General features: G+C 32.8%; 1 protein-coding gene across 2 annotated transcripts in view; it reads left to right on the top strand.

Moving 5' to 3' along the window:
- RICTOR (RPTOR independent companion of MTOR complex 2) overlaps nucleotides 1-21249 on the top strand; it is a 102791-nt gene that overhangs the window by 57912 nt on the left and 23630 nt on the right. For both annotated transcript variants that reach the window (XM_033110196.1, XM_033110195.1), the window contains exons 9-22: nucleotides 4595-4662; nucleotides 8105-8172; nucleotides 11386-11468; nucleotides 12509-12596; nucleotides 13288-13378; nucleotides 13485-13551; nucleotides 13686-13766; nucleotides 15781-15881; nucleotides 17685-17850; nucleotides 18104-18205; nucleotides 18308-18354; nucleotides 20164-20299; nucleotides 20698-20897; nucleotides 21052-21178. In XM_033110196.1, the coding sequence (XP_032966087.1) occupies nucleotides 4595-4662; nucleotides 8105-8172; nucleotides 11386-11468; nucleotides 12509-12596; nucleotides 13288-13378; nucleotides 13485-13551; nucleotides 13686-13766; nucleotides 15781-15881; nucleotides 17685-17850; nucleotides 18104-18205; nucleotides 18308-18354; nucleotides 20164-20299; nucleotides 20698-20897; nucleotides 21052-21178 (1425 nt within the window). The remainder of the gene's footprint in view (nucleotides 1-4594; nucleotides 4663-8104; nucleotides 8173-11385; nucleotides 11469-12508; nucleotides 12597-13287; nucleotides 13379-13484; nucleotides 13552-13685; nucleotides 13767-15780; nucleotides 15882-17684; nucleotides 17851-18103; nucleotides 18206-18307; nucleotides 18355-20163; nucleotides 20300-20697; nucleotides 20898-21051; nucleotides 21179-21249) is intronic.

The raw sequence follows: 21249 nt of genomic DNA, 5'->3' as shown, positions 1-21249 counted from the left end.
AAACTATTTCATTAGTGTGTAAAGTGAAGTTTATTTTTTTTAATCTATGAAAATTTTACTAATAAAATAAAAGCCACGAGTAAGGTTACATAGACCTTTACCTATTATATTTAAGATGATTGTTTCAAGGACTTTTAGTACATTAGTCGTGTGTGACTAGCTCCTGCTAATTATATACTATTTATTCATTAAACCATGCTAAAAGTCTCTGAACTTGCAAGGACTTGTTAGCAGAATGGCTATATATACTTGAAAGAAATAGGATACATATCTTTCTTTTTAAAGTAGTCTACATTTTAAATTTTTACTAATTCAGTGATTTTTACAGTTAGTCTAAAACAGTAAGGCTACTATATATATATATATATTCTTTTATAATAAATATGTAGTGGAGATTGGAACAGAATTATCACACACTATATATATTCTTATAGTTGATTTGTGTGAAGGTACTACATTGTTGTTCTTTACAGATATAATTCAGAATAAGTTTAAACTCAGGATTTGTTTGTATTTGGGTTGAAATTATACAAGGTGTGCAAGATTTATCATTCCCTATTTTTTCTAAATCATTTTATAAAACGTGTCTTAAATGGTATAGTTCTGGTTTTACTAGGGCGTTTAAAAATATTTGAGATTATAAAAGTGATATTATCCTATATCATTACTAACAAATTTAAATACAATATGCTCCTTAATATGTGATTTTTAAATACATTATTCATTGTAGTCCAATGACAATAAACTGGCATTTTTAATATCTTACAGTATGTTTAGCTTTAATTTTTTTCTTGATATCAAGTAGAAAAACTATAATTTTAAGATTGGAGAAATAATTACAATGACAGAAGATAATATGTATAGGCCTGTTTTTTATTCCTGTATAATTGTACAGCAGATTAGTAAAGCCTTTAAGTGAAAAACTTCAAAGAATGTGATAGACTAAATACAGTACTATCTTTGCTTATATCTTCTTTAAAACCACAAATGTTAGTTCTATTTTTCCTTAACAAGATTCCAATGGCATAGTGATTGAGAGCATAGACGTTAGGCTGTACAGATCTGGTTTTGATTTTTTACTCTATGACCTAATAGCTTTATGACTTTGGGTGAGTAATTAGCCTCTCTTGGACCCATTTTTTCCTAGGTAAAAGTCATGTTTTTTCCCTTACAGAGTTATTATGAAGAATAAATACTATAATAATATTGTAGCAGTAGTAATAGTGGTAGTGGTAGTAGTAGTAGTAATAGCAGCAACTAACACTGAAGTAAAGCTTCTAATGAGTTAGGCCATATTTCCAGGTGCTTTATGTATAAATTCTAATCTGCGTAAGATGTTTTATTTAGTACGTGGCTCATAAATACTCAGATACCCATTGCCTTGGATATTATTTATCATCTTCATTATAGAGGCTGCTATTATGAGAATATTGTCCTCATTTTGGTTATGTTTTTATCAATTTTCATTCTAAATTAATAATTGGTTCCCTTGTCTACATACAAAGTAACTATTTCCATTGCTGTCTATTGTTAAGTCCAAATCTTCCTCCTGTTAAAAATCTTTTTTTAAATTTACCCTAGCTTCTGTTTCTATTATATGTGATATGTTTTGATCACAGAGAGAGAAAAAAAAGTGGATTTAATGTAATAATATTAGTAGAATAGTCAGTAAGGATTGTAATTTTTATAGTAAAAAACATTTATTAAACTTAGACTTCAGAGTAGGATAGGGTAGTTCATAGCATCTGCTATGGAAAACTAGAAAAGCTGAATAATTATGTCAGTCAAATATTTAAAGCAATATAGAGCTATGAAAGCAATAAGGACCAGAGGGAGTGAAATTTTAAGGAAGGCAGATACTTTGAGAGTTGCCCTGAAGATCTGTAGATGCCTTTGTGGGCACTTGCAGATTTGGGGCACAGGCTAGGTAGAGGCTAAGAATATGCCCTAAGCCTAGGTAGAAGACGAGAGTATTTGGCAGTCCTAGGATATGGCATGACAAGCCTAAAGATGTGAAAACTAGATCAAGTCTAATTTACTGCTCCAGACATTTGCTGAAATAAGAATCCATGCAGAGTAGAAGCTACAATGTCAAAAGCTGAGGAAAGTGCAGTGTAATATGCTGTAGTCTCTAGCTTACAGGACACAAAGTCCTCCCAAGAGGATGGGCCATGGGCTAAAGTTGAAAAGCCTTAGAAGTAGTGAATTTACACTGATTATATGCAATTGCTTTTTCTCCTGGGTCTACTTACTGATCAGTATGTAATTAGAGGCTGAAAAATCCAGGTAGGCTTTTGCTGAAATCAGAAAAACCAGAAGAGCATTTGGCAATTGTGTTATTTTTACTAAACTGACAAAACTGATTATTTCATAGCTGATTTCCTTTTTTGATAATTTCCCAAATTTTGGAGCTATTCTGGATGGATAGCTAAAGATCTAAGTTCAAGACTTATAAAATACGTAGAAAAAAATTCCAGTCTGTCACTGGTAAGTAGAAAAATACTTGCTAATCACTGAAGGGCCATAATTTAGGAATAGGAAAACCAAAGGCTATCCTCCATCTTATCAAAATTGCAGTGTAGTCTCAATTTAACTCAGTGATCAGGATAAGATGATTGGCCCCTTAGTCTACCTAACAGAAGACAGGATAAACCATTTGATGGAGATAACAACACTTGGAACCTTTTATAAACTTCGCAATGTCTGACATTCAATAAGGAATTTGACTGAATGTCATAAAAAAAGACATGACCATATGACTGAAAACCCAAAAGACAAAAAACTTTCTATAGAAATACTCCTAAAAATGATCCAGATATTGTAGTGAGAGGGAAAAGACTTTAAAACAACCATGATTAATTTATTGAAAAAAATGGAGGAAAAGAGGAAGAAAATGAATGAAATAATGGAGAATTTCACCAGATAATTGTAATATATAAAATGAATCAAATGGAAATTCTAGTACTGAAAAATGTAATACGTGCAATTCTCAGCTCAGTGAAATTAAAAATTCATTTTGGACAAGAAGACAACATTAGTAAGCTATAAGAAAAGTCAGTTAAAAAATACCCAGGGTACATTACAAAGAGGGGGAAAAAAGAAAGGAACAGAAGATAAGGGATAAAACATAATTGTTGTCTTTGGAGAAGAGAGCGAAAATGGACAGAAGCAAATATCCAGAGACGATGGCCAAAACTGTTGTTTCTAAAACTGATGAAACTTCAGTTCACAAAGCTCAGAAAACTCCAAATAAGATAATACAAACAAAACAACATGTAGGCACATTTGGTAAGATTGTTGAAAACCAAGACAAATAAAAATCTTAAGAGAAGCTTTAGAATAAAAGACATTACTTTCAAAGGTGCAAGACTGACAGCTGATTTCCCAACAGAAATAATGGAAATCAGAAGACAGTAAAATGGCATCTTTAGAGTACTGAAAGAAAATAACACCTACCTAACCCAGAGAAAATATGTTTCAAAACCAAAGATAAAGATTTTTCAGGCTAAAGACCCAAGGGAATTTAAGGAAACACTCGCCTGCCTGTGTATCACAGACCAAGGTGAGGCACACGTGGGGGGAAACTAGCCATGTTACCAACAACAAGCACGTTGTGAGCAGACCATCTTGAAGCAGATCCTCCGGCTTCCGTCCAGCCTTCACATGACTGCAGCCCTGATCAGCATTTTGACTGCAAACTTAAAGGGGACCCTGAGCTGTAACTGCACAGCTGAGCCCCTCCTAGATTCCTGACTCACAGAAACAATGTGAGATAATCAATATTTATTGTTACTTAAAAAATGAGGCAGACAAGAAAGGCTAAAGGGAGAGTCCTCAGCCAGAGAAAAATGATCTAAGACAAAGAAATGTAGGAAGGAATGAAATTGCCAGAAAAGGTACATACAAGACTAAATATGAAAGAATACTATTGCCAAAAGCAGTATTAGTGATGCCTTACGTATTTTAAATTATATTTAAAATTAAAATTCAGAGCACAATAATGCAATAGACAATAGGGATATTAGAAAATGAGACAGTAGTTCTAAAATGAGTGAATTTAGCAAGGTTGCTGAATACATGGACAATATACACACACAAATAGCTTGGATTTCTTTATACTAGCAACAAGAAGAGAGTGTAATTTATAAAATAAAACCATTTAAATAATGTTCACAAATAGGCAAAATTAAGTCATAGTGTTAGACGTCAGGTGAGTAATCCTGGGGTTGACAGTGACTAGCGAGTACAAAGCGGGGTGGGGAATAAGGAGGTTGTGAGGATGCAGATGTGTTCTTTATCAGGTGCTAGTTACAGGAGTGTGCTTAATGTGAGAAAACTCCATCAAACTACATTCATATGTGTACTGTTCTATATATATTTAACACCTCAATTTAAAAGCTCAAAAATTCAATTTGTATGTTTAAAAAAATCACTCAAATATATTCCTTGTTGAGGAGTTTGAAGAAATAAGTCTCTCAAATAGTATACCGAATTAAAAATATAGAGAAGTAGAATTAATTTTAGCTTTTTACAGGAAGAATGCATTTTACAATAAGGACTCTTTTTCTTCTTTTTCTGCCTTTTTTTTTATTAGCGAATTTTAGCACCCTATACTGATTTTCACTACAGACATAGTCCCGATACAGCTGAAGGACAGCTCAAGTAAGTACCATTTGTTCCTAGTAATTTATAAGGTGGTGTGTGTTGCTATTAAAGCTTTTTAAATTTACCTGATTGCATATAGAGCCAGAGCAATATGAGTTAATTTCCTATTTCATGGAGTTAGATTGCAGTTCTCTCATAATAAACTGGTTTAAAAAATTACAAGTAAGCTTTGGGAAATATAAAGACTTGGAATTAATTTCTCATTTATAAAAATGTAAGATAGGCTGCAGTAGAAACCTAGATCTTTACTTTTTTTTATTGTATTTTTAGCATAATTATGTTGAGAGACTAAAAGAATGAAATAATGGGGAATAGAATGAAGAGCTGCCTTAACAATTGAGTAAGCAGAAAGATAACCTAGGTAGAATTTTGAGAGTAAGGTTAAGAGGGAAATAAAAGATCGAGATTATTTTCTAGAAATGAAGCAGGATAATTTCTAGAGTCTTTTTGGAGAGAAAAGCACATCGTTCATTGGGTATTCTTATAATTAAGTTGATTCAGGGATCAAATGTACTGTCTATAAAGATTTTGCAAATAACACAGTTCCAATATGCTTTGAGGTGTTTTTCTAGTAGGGTTGTTGAATTGCAAACATACTTATTTTGATAGGTAGTATATATTAAAATTCCTCCCTAAGTTTTGGAACATTGTGAAATGGGAGGATATTTTTGTTGTTTTTCACTTTTCTCCTGAATTAAAAAACAGTGGTTTTATCTTTGTGTCCCTTGCTGTGGACTTGTCACACCCTTAACATATCATGACCTGAGCTAAGAAATCAAAATAGATGTCCTCTGTTTAAGACTTCTCAAAACTTATTCCTGCTAAGTTATGAATTGGCATTCTTAAGCCCCTTTCTTGGATTTTCCTTATGACACTTGGACATTCTCTTTATTAACAGAGACCGTATGCATTTTCTATTGCTGCATGACAAATTACTACAAATGTAGCAGGTTAAAATAACATCATTTTATTAGCTCACAGTTCAGTAGGTTGGAAAACTGGCTTGGCTCTTATCTGGAGGTTTTGGTCTAAAATCCATTTTCAAGCTTGTTCAGGTTGTTGGCAGAATCACTTTCTTGCTGTTGTACAACTGAGGTCCCTGTTTCCTTGCTGATGGTCAGCAGGGGCCTACTCTCAGCTTCTGGAGCCACCCTCTTTCCTTCCTACATGATTCCCTTCATCCTCAATCACAGCAAGAATTCCTCGAATCTTTGTGCTTTGAATCACTCTCAGACTTCCTTGTTTGCTAACAGCTCTTCAGTTAGATCAGGCCTACCAATGATCTCCCGACCTTACGGTCTGCTGGACTATAGAATGTAAACATAATTACTATCATGGCAGTGATAATGATAGTCGTAGAATCCAGGGATTACAGCATGGACTCTTGAGGGGATGAGGGACATGTTTAGAGTTCTGCCTACCAGGATGAGCAAGAGATGAACCTGGATTTTTTTTTTTTTTTAAGTTAGAAGTGGGAAAGTACATTCACCAGAGTTCTTCCTTTCCTCTTTGGTTCTCTACTTTACTTGCATTGTTTCTGGAGTACGGACAATTATGGGAGTGTGAGTACATTGTAGCCAGAGAATAGGAGATAAATGATTTTTTAAAATATTATAAATTTATTGAATAGGTTAGAGAATAGATTACCAGTCAATCAATATAAGTGTATCACTAACATTTTTAAGACAAGGAGCATCAAAAGCTTAATCACACAATTGTCTGCGTCTCATTTCTTCCACCACTTCACCTCCCCATTTTAGTTTCTGTTATATTCTCATTTTGATTGGTGCTACAGAGCTTAGTGTGGTTTGTGTTTGTATATTTTTAAGTGTTTCATTTCGCTTTTTGTAGACTATGATTGCTCGCTACTCTTTAATTTGATTTTCTGTCATTATTTTTTATCCCTTCTGTTTTTTCTTTCCCAGTACTCTTGATTTCTGTAGCCTCACAACTGTTAAGAACTTTGTTAGGGAAGTAGAAAAGGTGGCACAGAAAAAAGTGGACAGATGACAGGATAGAGATGGTTGAGGTAGCAAAAATAAAGAGTACAAGACTGCTATTAAGTGTTGAAACTGGCCATAAGTCATACATGGAAAATGTTTTAACGAATATGTATATACCATTGACCCATAAATAACCCGGGGATTCGGGGCACTAACCTGCACAGTCAAGACTCCCAATATAATTTTTGAGTCCCCCAAAACTTAACTACTAATTGTCTACTATTAACCCAAAGCTGACTAAGACATATTTTGTTTATATATTATATACCTCATTCTTACAATAAAGTAAGCTGGAAAAGAAAGTATTAAGAAAATCTTAAGGAAGAGAAAATACATTTATAGTACCAGATATTTTTATTGAAAAAAATTGCATATTAATCGACCCATGTAGTTTAAACCCGTGTTGTTCAAGGGTCAACCTATACTTCTATTGCTTAATTGTCAAACTATTACGTAGAAAGGAAACAAGTGAGATGATTGTATACACATTTAAAAGAGACAAAAGAAGCTGTTGATATTAATAATGTCCAGTTATTTGGTAAAATTTCAGTGAATATATGGGTTGTTGAACTTGCTTGTTGGAAATGCTCAGATAAGTTTGCGGCAAGAATTTGAAGTAACTAGAATATATGTGGTAATTTTAAGAGTTTTATGTGGTAATTTTCTTTGCTAAGGGGCAGCCTCCTGATACCTGCTTTTTAAGCAGTGTGGTGTTTGTTGTCTCTAATGCTCAATTAAAGGTGTTAATGAGCTATGTAAGAATAGTTTTCCAAAAGAGCAAGAAATGTAGAACTAAATGGAAAAGTAGAATTTATAACTTATTTTAAACAATGTTGTGAATCTTAAATTGGAGGGAGGTCAGTGATAGGTCGGCCGGTAAAGGAACGCACATGGTCAGGCAACTTAAAGTTTTTATTGTAAGACAGCTATAGTTTATCGGGCTGAGCAAAAGATCGCCACAGCCCGGGCTGCATGTCTAAGGAAGACTTGCAGCCCTGAAGGAGAGGATAAGGAGGGTTTTATAGGGGCTGTGCTGACAGGGTAGCATTGTTTGAACAGAAAATGTTGTCTGCCTGCAAGCCAGTAGCTGTTTTGTGGCGTTTTCTTATCGCAAATTTGGCTCTGTCTGCAGGTGCAGGTCAACAGACATTTTGTTGTTTTCTTGCAGACATGGCTCTGTCTGTAAGTCAAGGTCTCTAACATTCAGAGACCTAACAGTCAGTATGTAGGGTAATTTGCTTTGAGGTATGTCTGATCTTTTTTTTTTAAACATGTTTGATTTCCTGTGTAAATACTTAAACATTAACTAATGATAGCACTTATTCTGATACAATAGTAGGAAAAACTCACTTTTTATTTTAATATTTCATTTCTTTGTTTCACTACCTCTCCACCACCACCCCACCCCAACCCACCCACCCACCCACCACACACAGAGAAGATAGAGAAGCGAGGTTTCTAGCCAGTAAGATGGGAATTATAGCCACATTCCGGTCATGGGCAGGTAAGTTATTCTGTACTGCTTTATAATATCCAATAAGAAAAACGTGACTATTTTTTCAAATGTTAAATTATTACTACAGCATCTAATTTAGATGTTAACCTAGTTTTATTTTATATGTTGTTATAAAAGCCACAGGGATTTGTACAAAATTATTAAAATTAACTATTTTTAAGTCAATATACACATGGTTACCTGGACAGTTTAAAAAAAATTAAACGTCTATACCAAAACGTTTTTAACAATGTTAGCTGTATATGTAAATAAAGTTTGTTATTTAAAAGTACAAGGTAGAATGCCATAAATACCAAATAAGGTAGGACATTAGTAGTCTTAAATTTCCTGAGAAGAGGAATTATGCATGTTTTATCTTTCTGTGGAATCGAAACAAACATTTTTCTTAAAATAATACCACTGAATGTATTATTTTATATTAATAATTTCATTTTTGACTTTGTAGACTAATTTAAGGACTAGCATACAAAGGAGAGTAGCAGTAAACAGAAAACAAAAATTTACCTAACCACGTCTGCGTACCTAAGGAGCCTAACTAACAGATACCTTTTTCATAGAAATTACTAACCCAGCCATTGGCCTCTGGCCAATATATTTTCAGTGACTTCTTCTGGCCTCTTAATTCTTTGATAAAAACCCCAGCTGTGCTGTATGTACCTCCTGACTGCCTGTTTCCCTTTACCCTCACGGACAAACTAGGTATTTATGAGGGCCCAACTGTCACACATCCTTTTTTATACTTAATCAATCTCCACACGTTATTTCAACATAGAAACCAACACAATCCTCCTGTCAAATTTACTGTCACTGCCCTTACCTCAGAAGTCACTATATAACTCAACATATAACTATGTTTTCTGTAGCTATAACTACCATCCTTTATCATCCTTCAACTTCCTTGACATTAGACCTCTTTCGATCTTACCAAAAAAAAAATGAATTCTGTCCTCCTCTAACCACCAGTACAGCCTAACTATTATCTTCTCATTCTCCTTACTTCCATATTCAACTTCCACTGTCACCATGTCTCTGATCTCTGCCAGTCTCTTCCCTTCCGTCTCTCAGACATATTTTTTACTGTGCTTCAGTTTGTCTGTCCTGTAGCCCTGATACACTGATTCATCATTAGAAACTCAGAAGGTTGGGAATCTTCCACCCTCCTATTGAAGTAAGAAGAGAAATACCAACTACAAATTAGAACTCTGAAAACATTTTTCTCCCAGAAATAATTTCCTAAATAGTATTAAGAGTCTGTGGTACTATTTATTAAGCTTTTGATATTTGTAACATTATTTCTATGATATATTTTTCAAAATCCAAATAACTGATTTCTATACAAATGAACCTTAGAACACAGTTTCTTCATGAGTTGCAACAGCCTGTTTTTCCTTTTAGCGCAGAGTGTGACATGTATCTTAGTCTATAATCTCTCAAATTGCTATCAAACACCAAAGTTTGAGAAATACAATTTTGATGACTTAAGCAAATAACTCTACCTATTATATTTTAATTTGCATTTTGAACCCAAATTCGAAGAGAAAATATAGATTATAAATATATGTGCTTAGCTAGAAGTAACAGGAGCCCTATATGACTTTAAAAAAACGTTTTCCCCAACATTTTATTACCAAAAGTTTCAAATGGATAGAAAAGTATACTGTGAATACCAATATACTTCCACCACCTAGATTATGTTCTATTTGCTTTATTATGTATCTCTGTTTATCTGCCCATCCCTCTGTGAATTCATCAGCCCTCTTAGGTTTTTCTAATGAATTTCAAAAGAAATTGCAGAATTCAGTACTCTTAACTCCTACACTACAGCATGGCCATTATTACCTAGAGCTCAATATTTGTTAATGGCCCTGACTTGGTTATTTTTGTTTGTTTCTGTTTGTGTTTGTTTTTAGGTAAAATTTACCCCTTACCATGAAATGCACAAATCTTGAATCCACCATTTGATGAGTTTTGACAAACGCTTACACATACGGACCTAAGCCCTTTATAGGATATAGGACATGACCATCACCCCACACAGTTCTCTCTTGCCCTTCCTAGTTCATCCCTGATCCTCCTCCTCTAAGAAGCAACCATTCTTCCATTTATTTTCATCACGGATCAGTTTTGACTGTTCTAAAACTTCATATAAGTGAAATCATAGTATATGTATACTTTGTGTAAGGCTTTTTCACTCAATATAATGATTTTGAGTGAGATTCATTCATGTTGTATATATCAGTAATGTGTTCCTTGTTATTACTGAGTAATATTTCATTGGGTGAATATGCCAGTGTTTTTAGCCCTCCTCCTGTTAGTGAACACCTGACCTGTTAAGTTTAGACTATTACAGATAAAGCTGCTATGAGCAGTCTTATGCAAGTCTTTTTGCGGACACGAGCTTTCATTTCTCTTACGTAAATGCCCAAATGGAGTTGCTGGGTCACAAGGTGCATATATGTTTAGTTTTATAAGAAACTGTCAGACTTTTTCTCACACTGTTTCATACTCCCATCATTAGGGTATGTGAGTTCCAGTTGCTGCATCCTTGCCAGTATTTGGTATTGTCAATTAATTTTAGCCATTCTGGTGAGTGTGTAGTGGTATGACATTGTGGATTGAATTTGCGTTTCCCTGATGAACAATGATATTGGTCTGTGTATATTGACTATTCACATATCTTCTTTTGTGACAGGATAATATGTTTAAAATAGTTTGACTCAATTCTCACACTTAAAATTTTGATCCATATAATTTATCTGAAGTCTATCACTTATACTCTTTTGTGCTAAAAGTTAAATTTTAGAATTAAACTTTGAAAAGACAAATGCCATGCAAAGCTTTTCACTTCAGATTAAGGTGGCATTAAATAAAGGAAGCTGACCATTGTCTTACTCTCTCAAATATTCTTATTCCCTGAGGTTACTCATCAGTAAATGGGGGTAGCAGGCAGTCAGATCATGAACTTTTTTGCGTATGAAACAAATAGAAAAAGGAAATTAAATGATAAAATTATTTATAATCTCTAATCAGTGGGGAAATTCAGAGAATGTTTGAAATACGCTGTCACTTATGATAACCAAATAATATAATAGTATAATTTAGCCTGGAAAAAGATCACAGATTTTTATATTACGGATACATTGCTAAGAAATTTTTCTGAAATTCAAGTCAGTGATTTTTTTCCCTTGTTATCCTCTTTAGGTATTATTAATTTATGTAAACCTGGAAACTCTGGGATCCAATCTCTAATTGGAGTACTTTGCATACCAAATATGGAAATAAGGGTAGGTAAAAGTTACTCTGATTGTTTCATTCCTAGACTTTTAATGGAGGAAAGTAATTATTAAAAAGTTATTTCAGGTGATGCTTTTTCCTCATGATTTATTAACCTGTATCATAGAACATGTAAAAATACATCAGTAAATATTTACTACTTAGTTGAATCCTAAGGATAATATGAATCATTAGAAATGGTGCTGTTGTTAGGAATTATGGCTATATTAAAATTAAATTAAAAATATGAAATTAATTATGCCTTATTCATTAAAATATGCAAATAGTGCAGAAGGGCACTCTTATTGTAAAGGTTCAAGCCATACAGAAATACATTTAGGAAAAAGTAACTGGTAATTACGTATCTTATTCCTTCTAACTTACAGTTTTATAATATGTGGTTTTGATTGAAATTGGGTTGTTAATATTTGTATTGGGTTATTAATATTTGTTTGCTTATTTATTGGATATATTCCTAAATTGTTGTTGCATAGGAATTTGTGTTAATATTATAAACTAAGCAAATTGAAATTGAAGGGAGAAAAAATTAACTCTTAAACTAATTCCTCTTTTCCCCCTTAAATGTTTGTTTTAATTTTGTTCAAAGAAACAACTTGCTCCTTTCTTGTTACTTGTTTATATGAACCAAACCTGGAATATTAGCCAGGGATTCCTTGCTTAAAATGTGAACTAAAAAGCATTTAGACCATGGAAATGGAAGAAGTGATTATAGATGGAAAGATCTATAAGCAGGCAACTAGCAGTTGGGGCAATTCAGTTGACTCTTAGCAGATGGTGAAAAACATGGCCTTAGAGTCTGACTGACCAAGGTTTGATTCCTGGTTTTATTATTTATAGTTCCATGACCTTTAAATCTATTTCTTCATGTGTACAATAGGATTAATAAAAGATTCATTGAAAAGATCAAATTGTGTGTGTAGTAAGCATTCAGTAGTTATCCCTTATCTAATATAGGCCATTTAAAACATTTTTCATTTAAGCAAAGATGTTTCCATAAAAGTAAATGAACTGTATTTATTTGCACTTGCAGCGAGGTCTGCTTGAAGTGCTTTATGATATATTTCGTCTTCCTCTACCTGTGGTGACTGAAGAGTTCATAGAAGCACTGCTCAGTGTAGGTAAGTACTGAATGCATTTGTATCTATTCAAACATTATGATTTTTAAGATGGTATACCTAATGGAGCCAGATTCCCTCCAAGGAAAAATACTGCTCTAAACATTGAATGTCATTTACTTTTCTTACTACATCATCGTGGCATGGAATTAATATAAAAATAAAACTGCCAATAAATTTCTAAAAATAAGGAATTTTTAATTTCTTTTCTGTCACGCTTGCTCTTGCAAATGAGCAGTGAAATTAATAGAAAGATGGACCAAGAAAGGAAGAGAAGATAATAAGAAACCTATGCAATTCTCATATTAGATGATCTAATTCTTGTCTTATTATATTTTAGCCAAATGACCCCTATGTCCCAAAGTAAAGAAAGTTAGGTCTGTGAATGTTTACATAAATCATTTTTTTCTGTATGGCTTTTTGAGTCTATTTTTTTAAAACCAACATTAGTTAGAGTGTGGTGCTGGTAGCACCAAGGTTGCAGGTTCGATCCCCACATGGGCCACTGTGAGCTGCACCCTCCTTAAAAATATATATATATATATGTTACATACACACACACATATATATGTAATAAAATTTAAAAAACATTAAAAAAATATTTATAGCCTGGCTAGTTGCTGGGTTTACACTTACCTGAAGTTTTTCACTAATACCTAATTTTCTTCTAACTACCTAATTGTAACTATTTTAGATCCAGGTAGATTCCAAGACAGTTGGAGGCTGTCAGATGGCTTTGTAGCAGCTGAGGCAAAAACTATTCTTCCTCATCGTGCCAGATCCAGGTAGATATAGAAAAGGTTCAAATTTATTACAATTCTTTTCATGTTAAATTGTTAATACATAATACATGGAACATTATTTAAACTGTCTGTGCTGTGTTTATTCCAGGCCAGACCTCATGGATAATTATTTGGCACTGATACTCTCCGCGTTTATTCGTAATGGACTTTTAGAGGTAAGGTTCATAAACCCTATTTTATTCTATTTTATTTTCTCTCACAAAATTCTTTCAGAGCAACCAACATATAAGATGCATAAATATATTCGTGTATATTTTGCCACTGTGATATTTTCTTTTTATTTTCAAAGGGTTTGGTTGAAGTGATAACAAACAGTGATGACCATATCTCAGTTAGAGCCACCATCCTTTTAGGAGAGCTTTTACATATGGTAAGTTTGCCAGCCTCTCATCATGTGTCATACCATTAATGTTTTAATTTATAAAACAGGTTATTTTAATAATGTTTCTCTGTATTATCTCAAAAAAAGAACCCCACATATCTTTTGTATGTTTATCTTGGCATTACAAAGAGCCCTTGATGTCTTGTATCTTGAATATATATGTATATACACAGAAGGTGCCAAAAATTGTACACATTTTAAGAAAGGAAAAAACTATTAAAATTGTAATATTCAATATATACCAATAACAAAAGATGAACACAAGTCACGTTTGACTTCTGCTTTGACACTTTGCTCAAAGTGGTTACCATTAGTATCCAGACACTTCTGATTACGGCGAACTACTGCTTGAGCAACGTTGATTGACCAGTGTCTACTTGTATACATTTTTTTTGGCACCCCCGGTATATATGCTGGTTTTATAAGTGGAACAAATATAAAAAATACAAAGTGCTGAATATTGATTTTTATACTTTCGATGTTGGCAATTTGAATCCTATAAATCTTAATCTCAGAAAAACTTTTTCCTTACAAAGCAAGGAATTATAAAGCTATAGATTACTTCAATCAGTGAGGATTGAAATTGATATATGACAGTCAGGGCCTGAATTTTAGAAAACTTATGTGCAAAAGTTCCATTAGGTTGGTGCAAAAGTAATTGCAGTTTAAAAGGTTAAAACTAATTGCAAAAACTGCAATTACTTTTTCAGCAACCTAATAACTATAACTGCTTTGTTTGAAGACAGTCTTCTCAGTAAATTGGGGTTTGGAGGATAAGAATCCCTTTTTTTTTTTTTTTGCCATGATTTTATGACATTAGTAACTTCTGGAGAAAAGGAGCTAGGAAAGTGATCTGATAGTTCTTTACTCCCAGCAAATCAAGCAATGAGGGAACTCTGTTTATGAGATAGAAATTCATATTTGTAGGTCACATCATAGTTAATAAAGTACTAAAAAAAAAACACTTTAAACTCATTCTTCTGGAAGAAGTAACCTAATGGCAAATCTTTTCAAATTATTTGATAGCTTGCTATTGTTGGCAGAGTATTTTTTGTTTTTGTTGTTTCAGCACTCCCCATCACCACCCCCAGTTGTTTTGTTCTTTTTTCCCTCCACATGGCAGCTGGGCTATGTGAGTGAGATAAAGAGAATTAAACAGAGTTTAATGATAACTGTTTTGTTTATTAATGAATTATTTAGCCACTTTCTCTGTTCTCCTTCGGAAAGAATTAAGTAATATCTCAGGTTCTCAGGTTTATTTTTAATTCTTAAGGTATCATTGCCTGTAAGCATGTCACTATCCTGAATTATTTGCATTTATATGAAGGAATTTCTTTTATAAATTTCATCTGTTCCCTTCCTCTATATACCAGAATTCTGTGATTCTCTTGAAATATAAAAACTGGTCATTTTGAGTAGTATATTGGTGTTAGTTCATTCCTTATTATTCTTAAGTCTTCTGACTTCCACATTTAATTAATTTAATTATCTTCATTGGTAGAAAGCAGATTTTGTGGTGGAATTTTGTTTGGAAAGCAGGAGTTAATAAGTTTCTTACTTTAAATATTGTTGGAATATGAGACAAACCTGTTTTGAGAAGGTGGTTTTTAAAACCTAAGCAGTCAACTCAGAAGTTATAATACTGATTCTAGCTTTTTAAATGTTATTTTTAATGTAACATGGTAGCTCCGAATCTATTTTTGATATCAATTAAGAATTGAGTTTAATTGGGTACCACTTAAAAATTTATAATTTAATGTTATAATAAGGGACCTATTAAATTTATGGTTGTATTAATATGATGTGAGTCTACATCTTTATATTTGTTCCATCTTATCCTTGTTGAAAGTAGATGAGAAAAATTATAAATAAGTGTGTATTGGGAAGTAAATCATTAATTTCATGAGTAAAACCTGAGTTCTTAGTATTATCTCTGTGGATAGTCAAGAACATGAAATACTTCTATTTCTCACCTCTTACAAAATGTTATGCTTCATTGTAGGCAAACACAATTCTTCCTCATTCACATAGCCATCATTTGCACTGCCTGCCAACCCTAATGAATATGGCCGCATCCTTTGATATCCCTAAGGAAAAAAGACTGTAAGTATCGGAGCTCCAGCAAAGCTTGTGCCTGGTTTCTTTAATACCCACTTAGATAACCTTCTCTGTTTTCTAGAAAGTAGTATGGATAAGTTATACTTGGAAATTCTTTTAGGAAAGCCTTAAAGATAAGAGGAAAATTAATAGCTTTATTTAATAGTTTGTATTTTAGGCTACAAAGTGTTATAGCTTAGTAAAATCAACTTTTTATAACATGTTTCTGGACAAGGACATACCAGATCACTTAAAATGTTGGTTGCCAGTTTTTTGTAACTATTTTATGTTTTGAGTAGCAATTCAGACTCTTTTTAAATGTCTAAAGTATTTTAAATTAATGAGGCACAAAAACTAACAGTGTATTATTTTATATGTGCGGTGAAAATTAATGTTGGAATTTAGTAACCCATACTATAGGCATTGAAGAGAGCTAAACTCTTGATACTAAAGGAGACATAGCAAACATAGAATTTATAACCAAAGTGTGGCAATATAGCTATAGCTCTGCTGGAATTCTAGTGCTAATAATAAAATATAATTTAAAAGGTAAAGATAAAGGAGCTTGATAGGGAAGTGCTAGTGTAGGTATCTGATTTGTTTTCATTTGGTAAAGATTATGTCTAGGCCATGGGTGCCTTTTTCTTTTTTAATTATGATCAGAAAAAAATACATATATTTGGACCTTGTTATTTTTTTGTAATGTTAGTGAAATTGTTCTTCATTAGCTCTTCAGAACTAATGGATTTTTGTTATAATACATTTCTCAAAAGTTTAGTTAGCTTTATTAATTCAGGAGTACACATGGGCCTCACTGTAGATAAATAATATTCTATTTAATTGTCAATGAAAATACTATTATTTAACAAACTGAATGAAGTTATATTGTAAACTGAGGGCATTAGTGACTATCTCAGTTCTGTCTCTAGGCTTACATTAGTAATGGTAGCTTTCAGTTTTAATTTTAGTTTCATGATGAAAACATGTCTTTCCTAAAGCCTGGTAGAACTAAACTCTCTGAGTCCAATTATGGCCATGAATTTCAGGGTCAATGAAGAATGCAAATTTACCTTCAATATTCCATTAATAATAGTCTTCTTAGAATATTTTTTTGTTTTGTTTCTGTTTTTGTTGTGTTTTTTTTTAGACCAATAAGCTCTTTACTGATAACATAAATAGTATCTCAAGGTTTTAAAATTTTAAATTTGATTTCTATTTACCAGAAGTTCTGAAGTTGATTGCTACCAAATTCTTTAAAGGTGTGCTTTTATGCACCACAAACAAGAATTTCAAAATAATTATTAAAAGGATACCATTTACAGTTGCAGATCAGTGGCGAATATAGAGACTGTTCAGTAGATACCAGAATCATTGGTTATCTGTATGGGGGAAGAAGTGAAATTATATTCCAATCTCATGTCATAAATAATAATCAGTTTCAGATGGATTAAGGATTTAAATGTGAAAAGCAAGGTTTTAAAACTCTTATAAGAAAATACAGAAAAGTAGGTTTCTGACCTTGTGGAACGAGTTCTTAAAACCAGTATTCAAGAAGTACCCACCACCATAGAAGAAAAGAGTAAGTACATGTTTAGTTGAGTCTGCATAGTCAATGTTTCTTCACATACATCAGCAGTATTACTGATTTTTTAAAATTTGTGATTCCAAATTTGATTAAATAATTTACTTTTTAGTAATAATCTCTAGCCTTGAATTTATGTAAGTTTTAAAAGAGTAATTTACCAAAATGATCTCTTTAAAATTATACCACTAGCCTTGCTACAGTATTAATTGAATTTTTTCTGTTAGGCGAGCCAGTGCAGCTTTGAACTGTTTAAAACGCTTCCATGAAATGAAGAAACGTGGACCTAAGCCTTACAGCCTTCATTTAGATCACATTATTCAGAAAGCAATTGCAACACACCAGAAACGGGATCAGTATCTCCGAGTTCAGAAAGATATATTTGTTCTGAAGGTACTGACATGAAATCAGGATTTTTAACTTAATTTCCTAAATATGCATATACTTGCTTGGATTTGCAGTTTTATTTATGCATATGTATTTTCAGATGGCTTCCAAATTTTATAGTATCTACTTTAAAGTTAAAAAACTTTGATGATCCATCATTAAATGAAAAATCTTTCCTTTTGTTTTTAAAATTTAAACGTAGTTTTTTAATGTGAGACAGTTTGCCTTAATTTTCCTTATTACTTTCTGATGATTTTAGGATACAGAGGAAGCTCTTTTAATGAACCTTAGAGATAGCCAAGTTCTTCAACATAAAGAGAATCTTGAATGGAATTGGAATCTTATAGGTACCATTCTTAAGGTATGACAGGATACTTCTTGGTGATGGCTTGATTATCTTTATTTTATTATTCATTGGTAATTGATAGATACATTTATAATATAACATATTATGTTTTTCTAGTGGCCAAATGTAAATCTAAGAAACTATAAAGATGAACAGTTGCACAGGTATGTAAGAACTGTTTTGCATTTAAATGTAAAGAACTTAGATTTGATTATGCCTAATACCTGCTAAAATTAACAATAGTTGCTTTAAAGATACATACATACATTTTAACGGGTTGGTATTTGGCATGTACATAGATGCTGAAAAGTTGAGAATGCACTTAATACACCTAACGTACTGAACATCATAGCTCAGCTTATCTTAAACATGCTCAGAACACAATATCAAAAAAAAACACACAAAAACAAAAAAAAACGCTGGCAATACAGCACCCTGCGGCGTTTTCGTTGTTTACCATTGTGATTGTGTACCTGACTGGGAGCTGCAGCTCATGGCCACTGCCCAGCATCACGAAAGAGTATCGTACTGCATATCGCCAGCCTGGGAAAAGTTCAAAATTCAAAACTTTTAAGTACAGTTTCTATTGAATATGTATCTTGTTTGCACCATCATAAAGTTGAAAAATTGTTAAGTCAGTAAATGTATATACATTTTTATATGTAGTCTTATTTTATAACCAAAAGCATCACTTAATTCTTTTTCTAGTTATTTACATTCTGGTTTTAGTTTTGGAACAAACAAAGTACTTGAGGTAAAAGTTTCTCAAATGGGTAATATCAACCATCTAGTAATCTTAGCCCTACTGTATGAGGATGACATGATAAGGACATAGTGCTTTTCTCCCAAAATGGTGGCCATTGTTAATATGCTACTTCTGTTTCCATTTGCATCTGCCCTAGGAGGGTTAGTCATTCTTCCTTCTCTTCATACTCCCTCTTAACCTAGTTAGTGCTCTACACACCTTCCACAAACCATAATGTTGTTCATAGCAAATACAGCACTTCTAGCTACTGTGCTTTTCTCTAGTATTTTCACTGCTTCCGAGTTTAGGCCAACCAACCACTATACTGATCTCATTGGATGAGAGGGCCTTTACTGCATGCTTTTGAGAAGTTCATGTCATTAACATTATTGTTTGATTGTATTTATCTACTCATGATATTTAACTGAATATCCATATTAAATTTTGAGAAATATGTAGAACATATAAATTACATTGGAATAAAGAAGCATAGCACTAACTTTTCATACAGCTTGAGAACAGAGATCATGTCTCATTCATCTTTGTTTCTTCAACTCCTGGACCTGGCACATTTATTGGATTGGATTGTAGTGAATGAAATTAAGTTGAACTAAATTAAATGGAAGCTTAGAACATGATGAAAACGATAAAATTCAAATATCATAAATTAACGTCCATTGCTTCATAAATTCAGTTGCCGAAATTTTACCTGCAGCTTTTATACTTGGCTTTTTGCTAATAGTGAAAAATTGACAAAATCGTAGTGTGGTAACATGCTTACAATTACCTAGTGTAAGATTATTTTATAGAGCCATGGGACAGTGTTCTTCATAAAATATAATAGAAGAAAATTTATGTTCAGGTGGCTTTCTCATATTTATCCAACCTTATCTTCTAGCTATGTTATATCTGCATTTTTCCTACTAGCATGTTTCTTCACATTTTTTCACAAATCTCACCATAAAATTTTTATTCTACAAATAAAATGAAGGGGTTTTTTTGATTGGGTTTTTGTTTTATTTATTTGTTTATTTGGGTGGTGTGTGTTTGTGTGTGTAGAGAGAGAGAGAGAGAGAGAGGTACCAAATGTGTTTATTAAATTTCTTGCCATTTACCTCAATGGTTAAGACCCAAAACATTCAAACCTTATTATATTATATGCTATGGTTAAGATTCTAAAATAACTGTTTGGTTTCTTACTTTGCTGCTAATTTTATTTTGATCTTAGGTTTGTACGAAGACTACTTTATTTTTACAAGCCCAGCAGTAAATTATATGCCAATCTAGATCTGGATTTTTCGAAGTCTAAGCAGCTCACAGTTGTGGGTTGTCAATTTACAGAATTTCTCCTTGAGTCTGAAGAGGTAATAATACACTTTGAATATTTTCTAGATCAAATGTTTTTCATTGAGTTTGCTCCCTTCCTTTTATTTCTGAACATGCAAAAACTATATTTATAAATGAGGGAATGAGCACAGACCTAGATTTGGATCCTGACTTAGTCACTAGCTAGTTTTGTGACTTTGGGCAAGTAATTTGACTTCTAGAAGACCTAGTTTTCTGCTTGTAAAATGGAAAAGAATACATCTCCATGCAGCATTGTGTGGAATGGGATTAAAAACAATAGTAACTCAGTGAGTGATAATCTGTTATTAGTAACTTCATCATTATCGTTGAATTTTTTGGACTTGATTAAAGCTGACTTTTATAATTATAGACACTAAGTGCTTTTCCAACAATATCACAATGTATTTGCATTTAGGATGGGCAAGGATACTTAGAAGACCTAGTAAAGGATATTGTTCAGTGGCTCAATGCCTCATCTGGAATGAAACCTGAAAGAAGTCTTCAGAATAATGGTTTACTGAGTACCCTTAGTCAACACTACTTTTTATTTATTGGAACACTTTCTTGCCACCCTCATGGAGTCAAAATGCTGGAAAAATGCAGTGTATTTCAGTGGTGAGCATACCTGGATTCTGTTTGTATTTGTCATTAAACTCTTTCTTTTAGAAATGTCTGTTTATATTAGGAATTTTTAAATATTTGGTGCGTTAACAAATCAGTACATAATTTCTAGCAACCTTCATTATTTTCATCTTTTGTTTTTTTTCAGTCTCCTTAACCTTTGCTCCTTGAAAAACCAAGATCACTTGCTAAAACTGACAGTTTCTAGCTTGGACTATAGCAGAGATGGATTGGCTAGAGTCATCCTTTCCAAAATCCTAACTGCAGCCACTGATGTGAGTATAACATAAGCAATAAAACTCTTCTTTTATAACCAGTTAATTCAACATTTTATAAGTTTTAGCCA

This window comes from Rhinolophus ferrumequinum, chromosome 7 (assembly GCF_004115265.2).
Source record: "Rhinolophus ferrumequinum isolate MPI-CBG mRhiFer1 chromosome 7, mRhiFer1_v1.p, whole genome shotgun sequence".
Taxonomy (NCBI): Eukaryota; Metazoa; Chordata; class Mammalia; order Chiroptera; family Rhinolophidae; genus Rhinolophus; species Rhinolophus ferrumequinum.
Note: the sequence above shows the minus strand (reverse complement) of the source record. Positions and strands in the feature narration are given on the sequence as shown.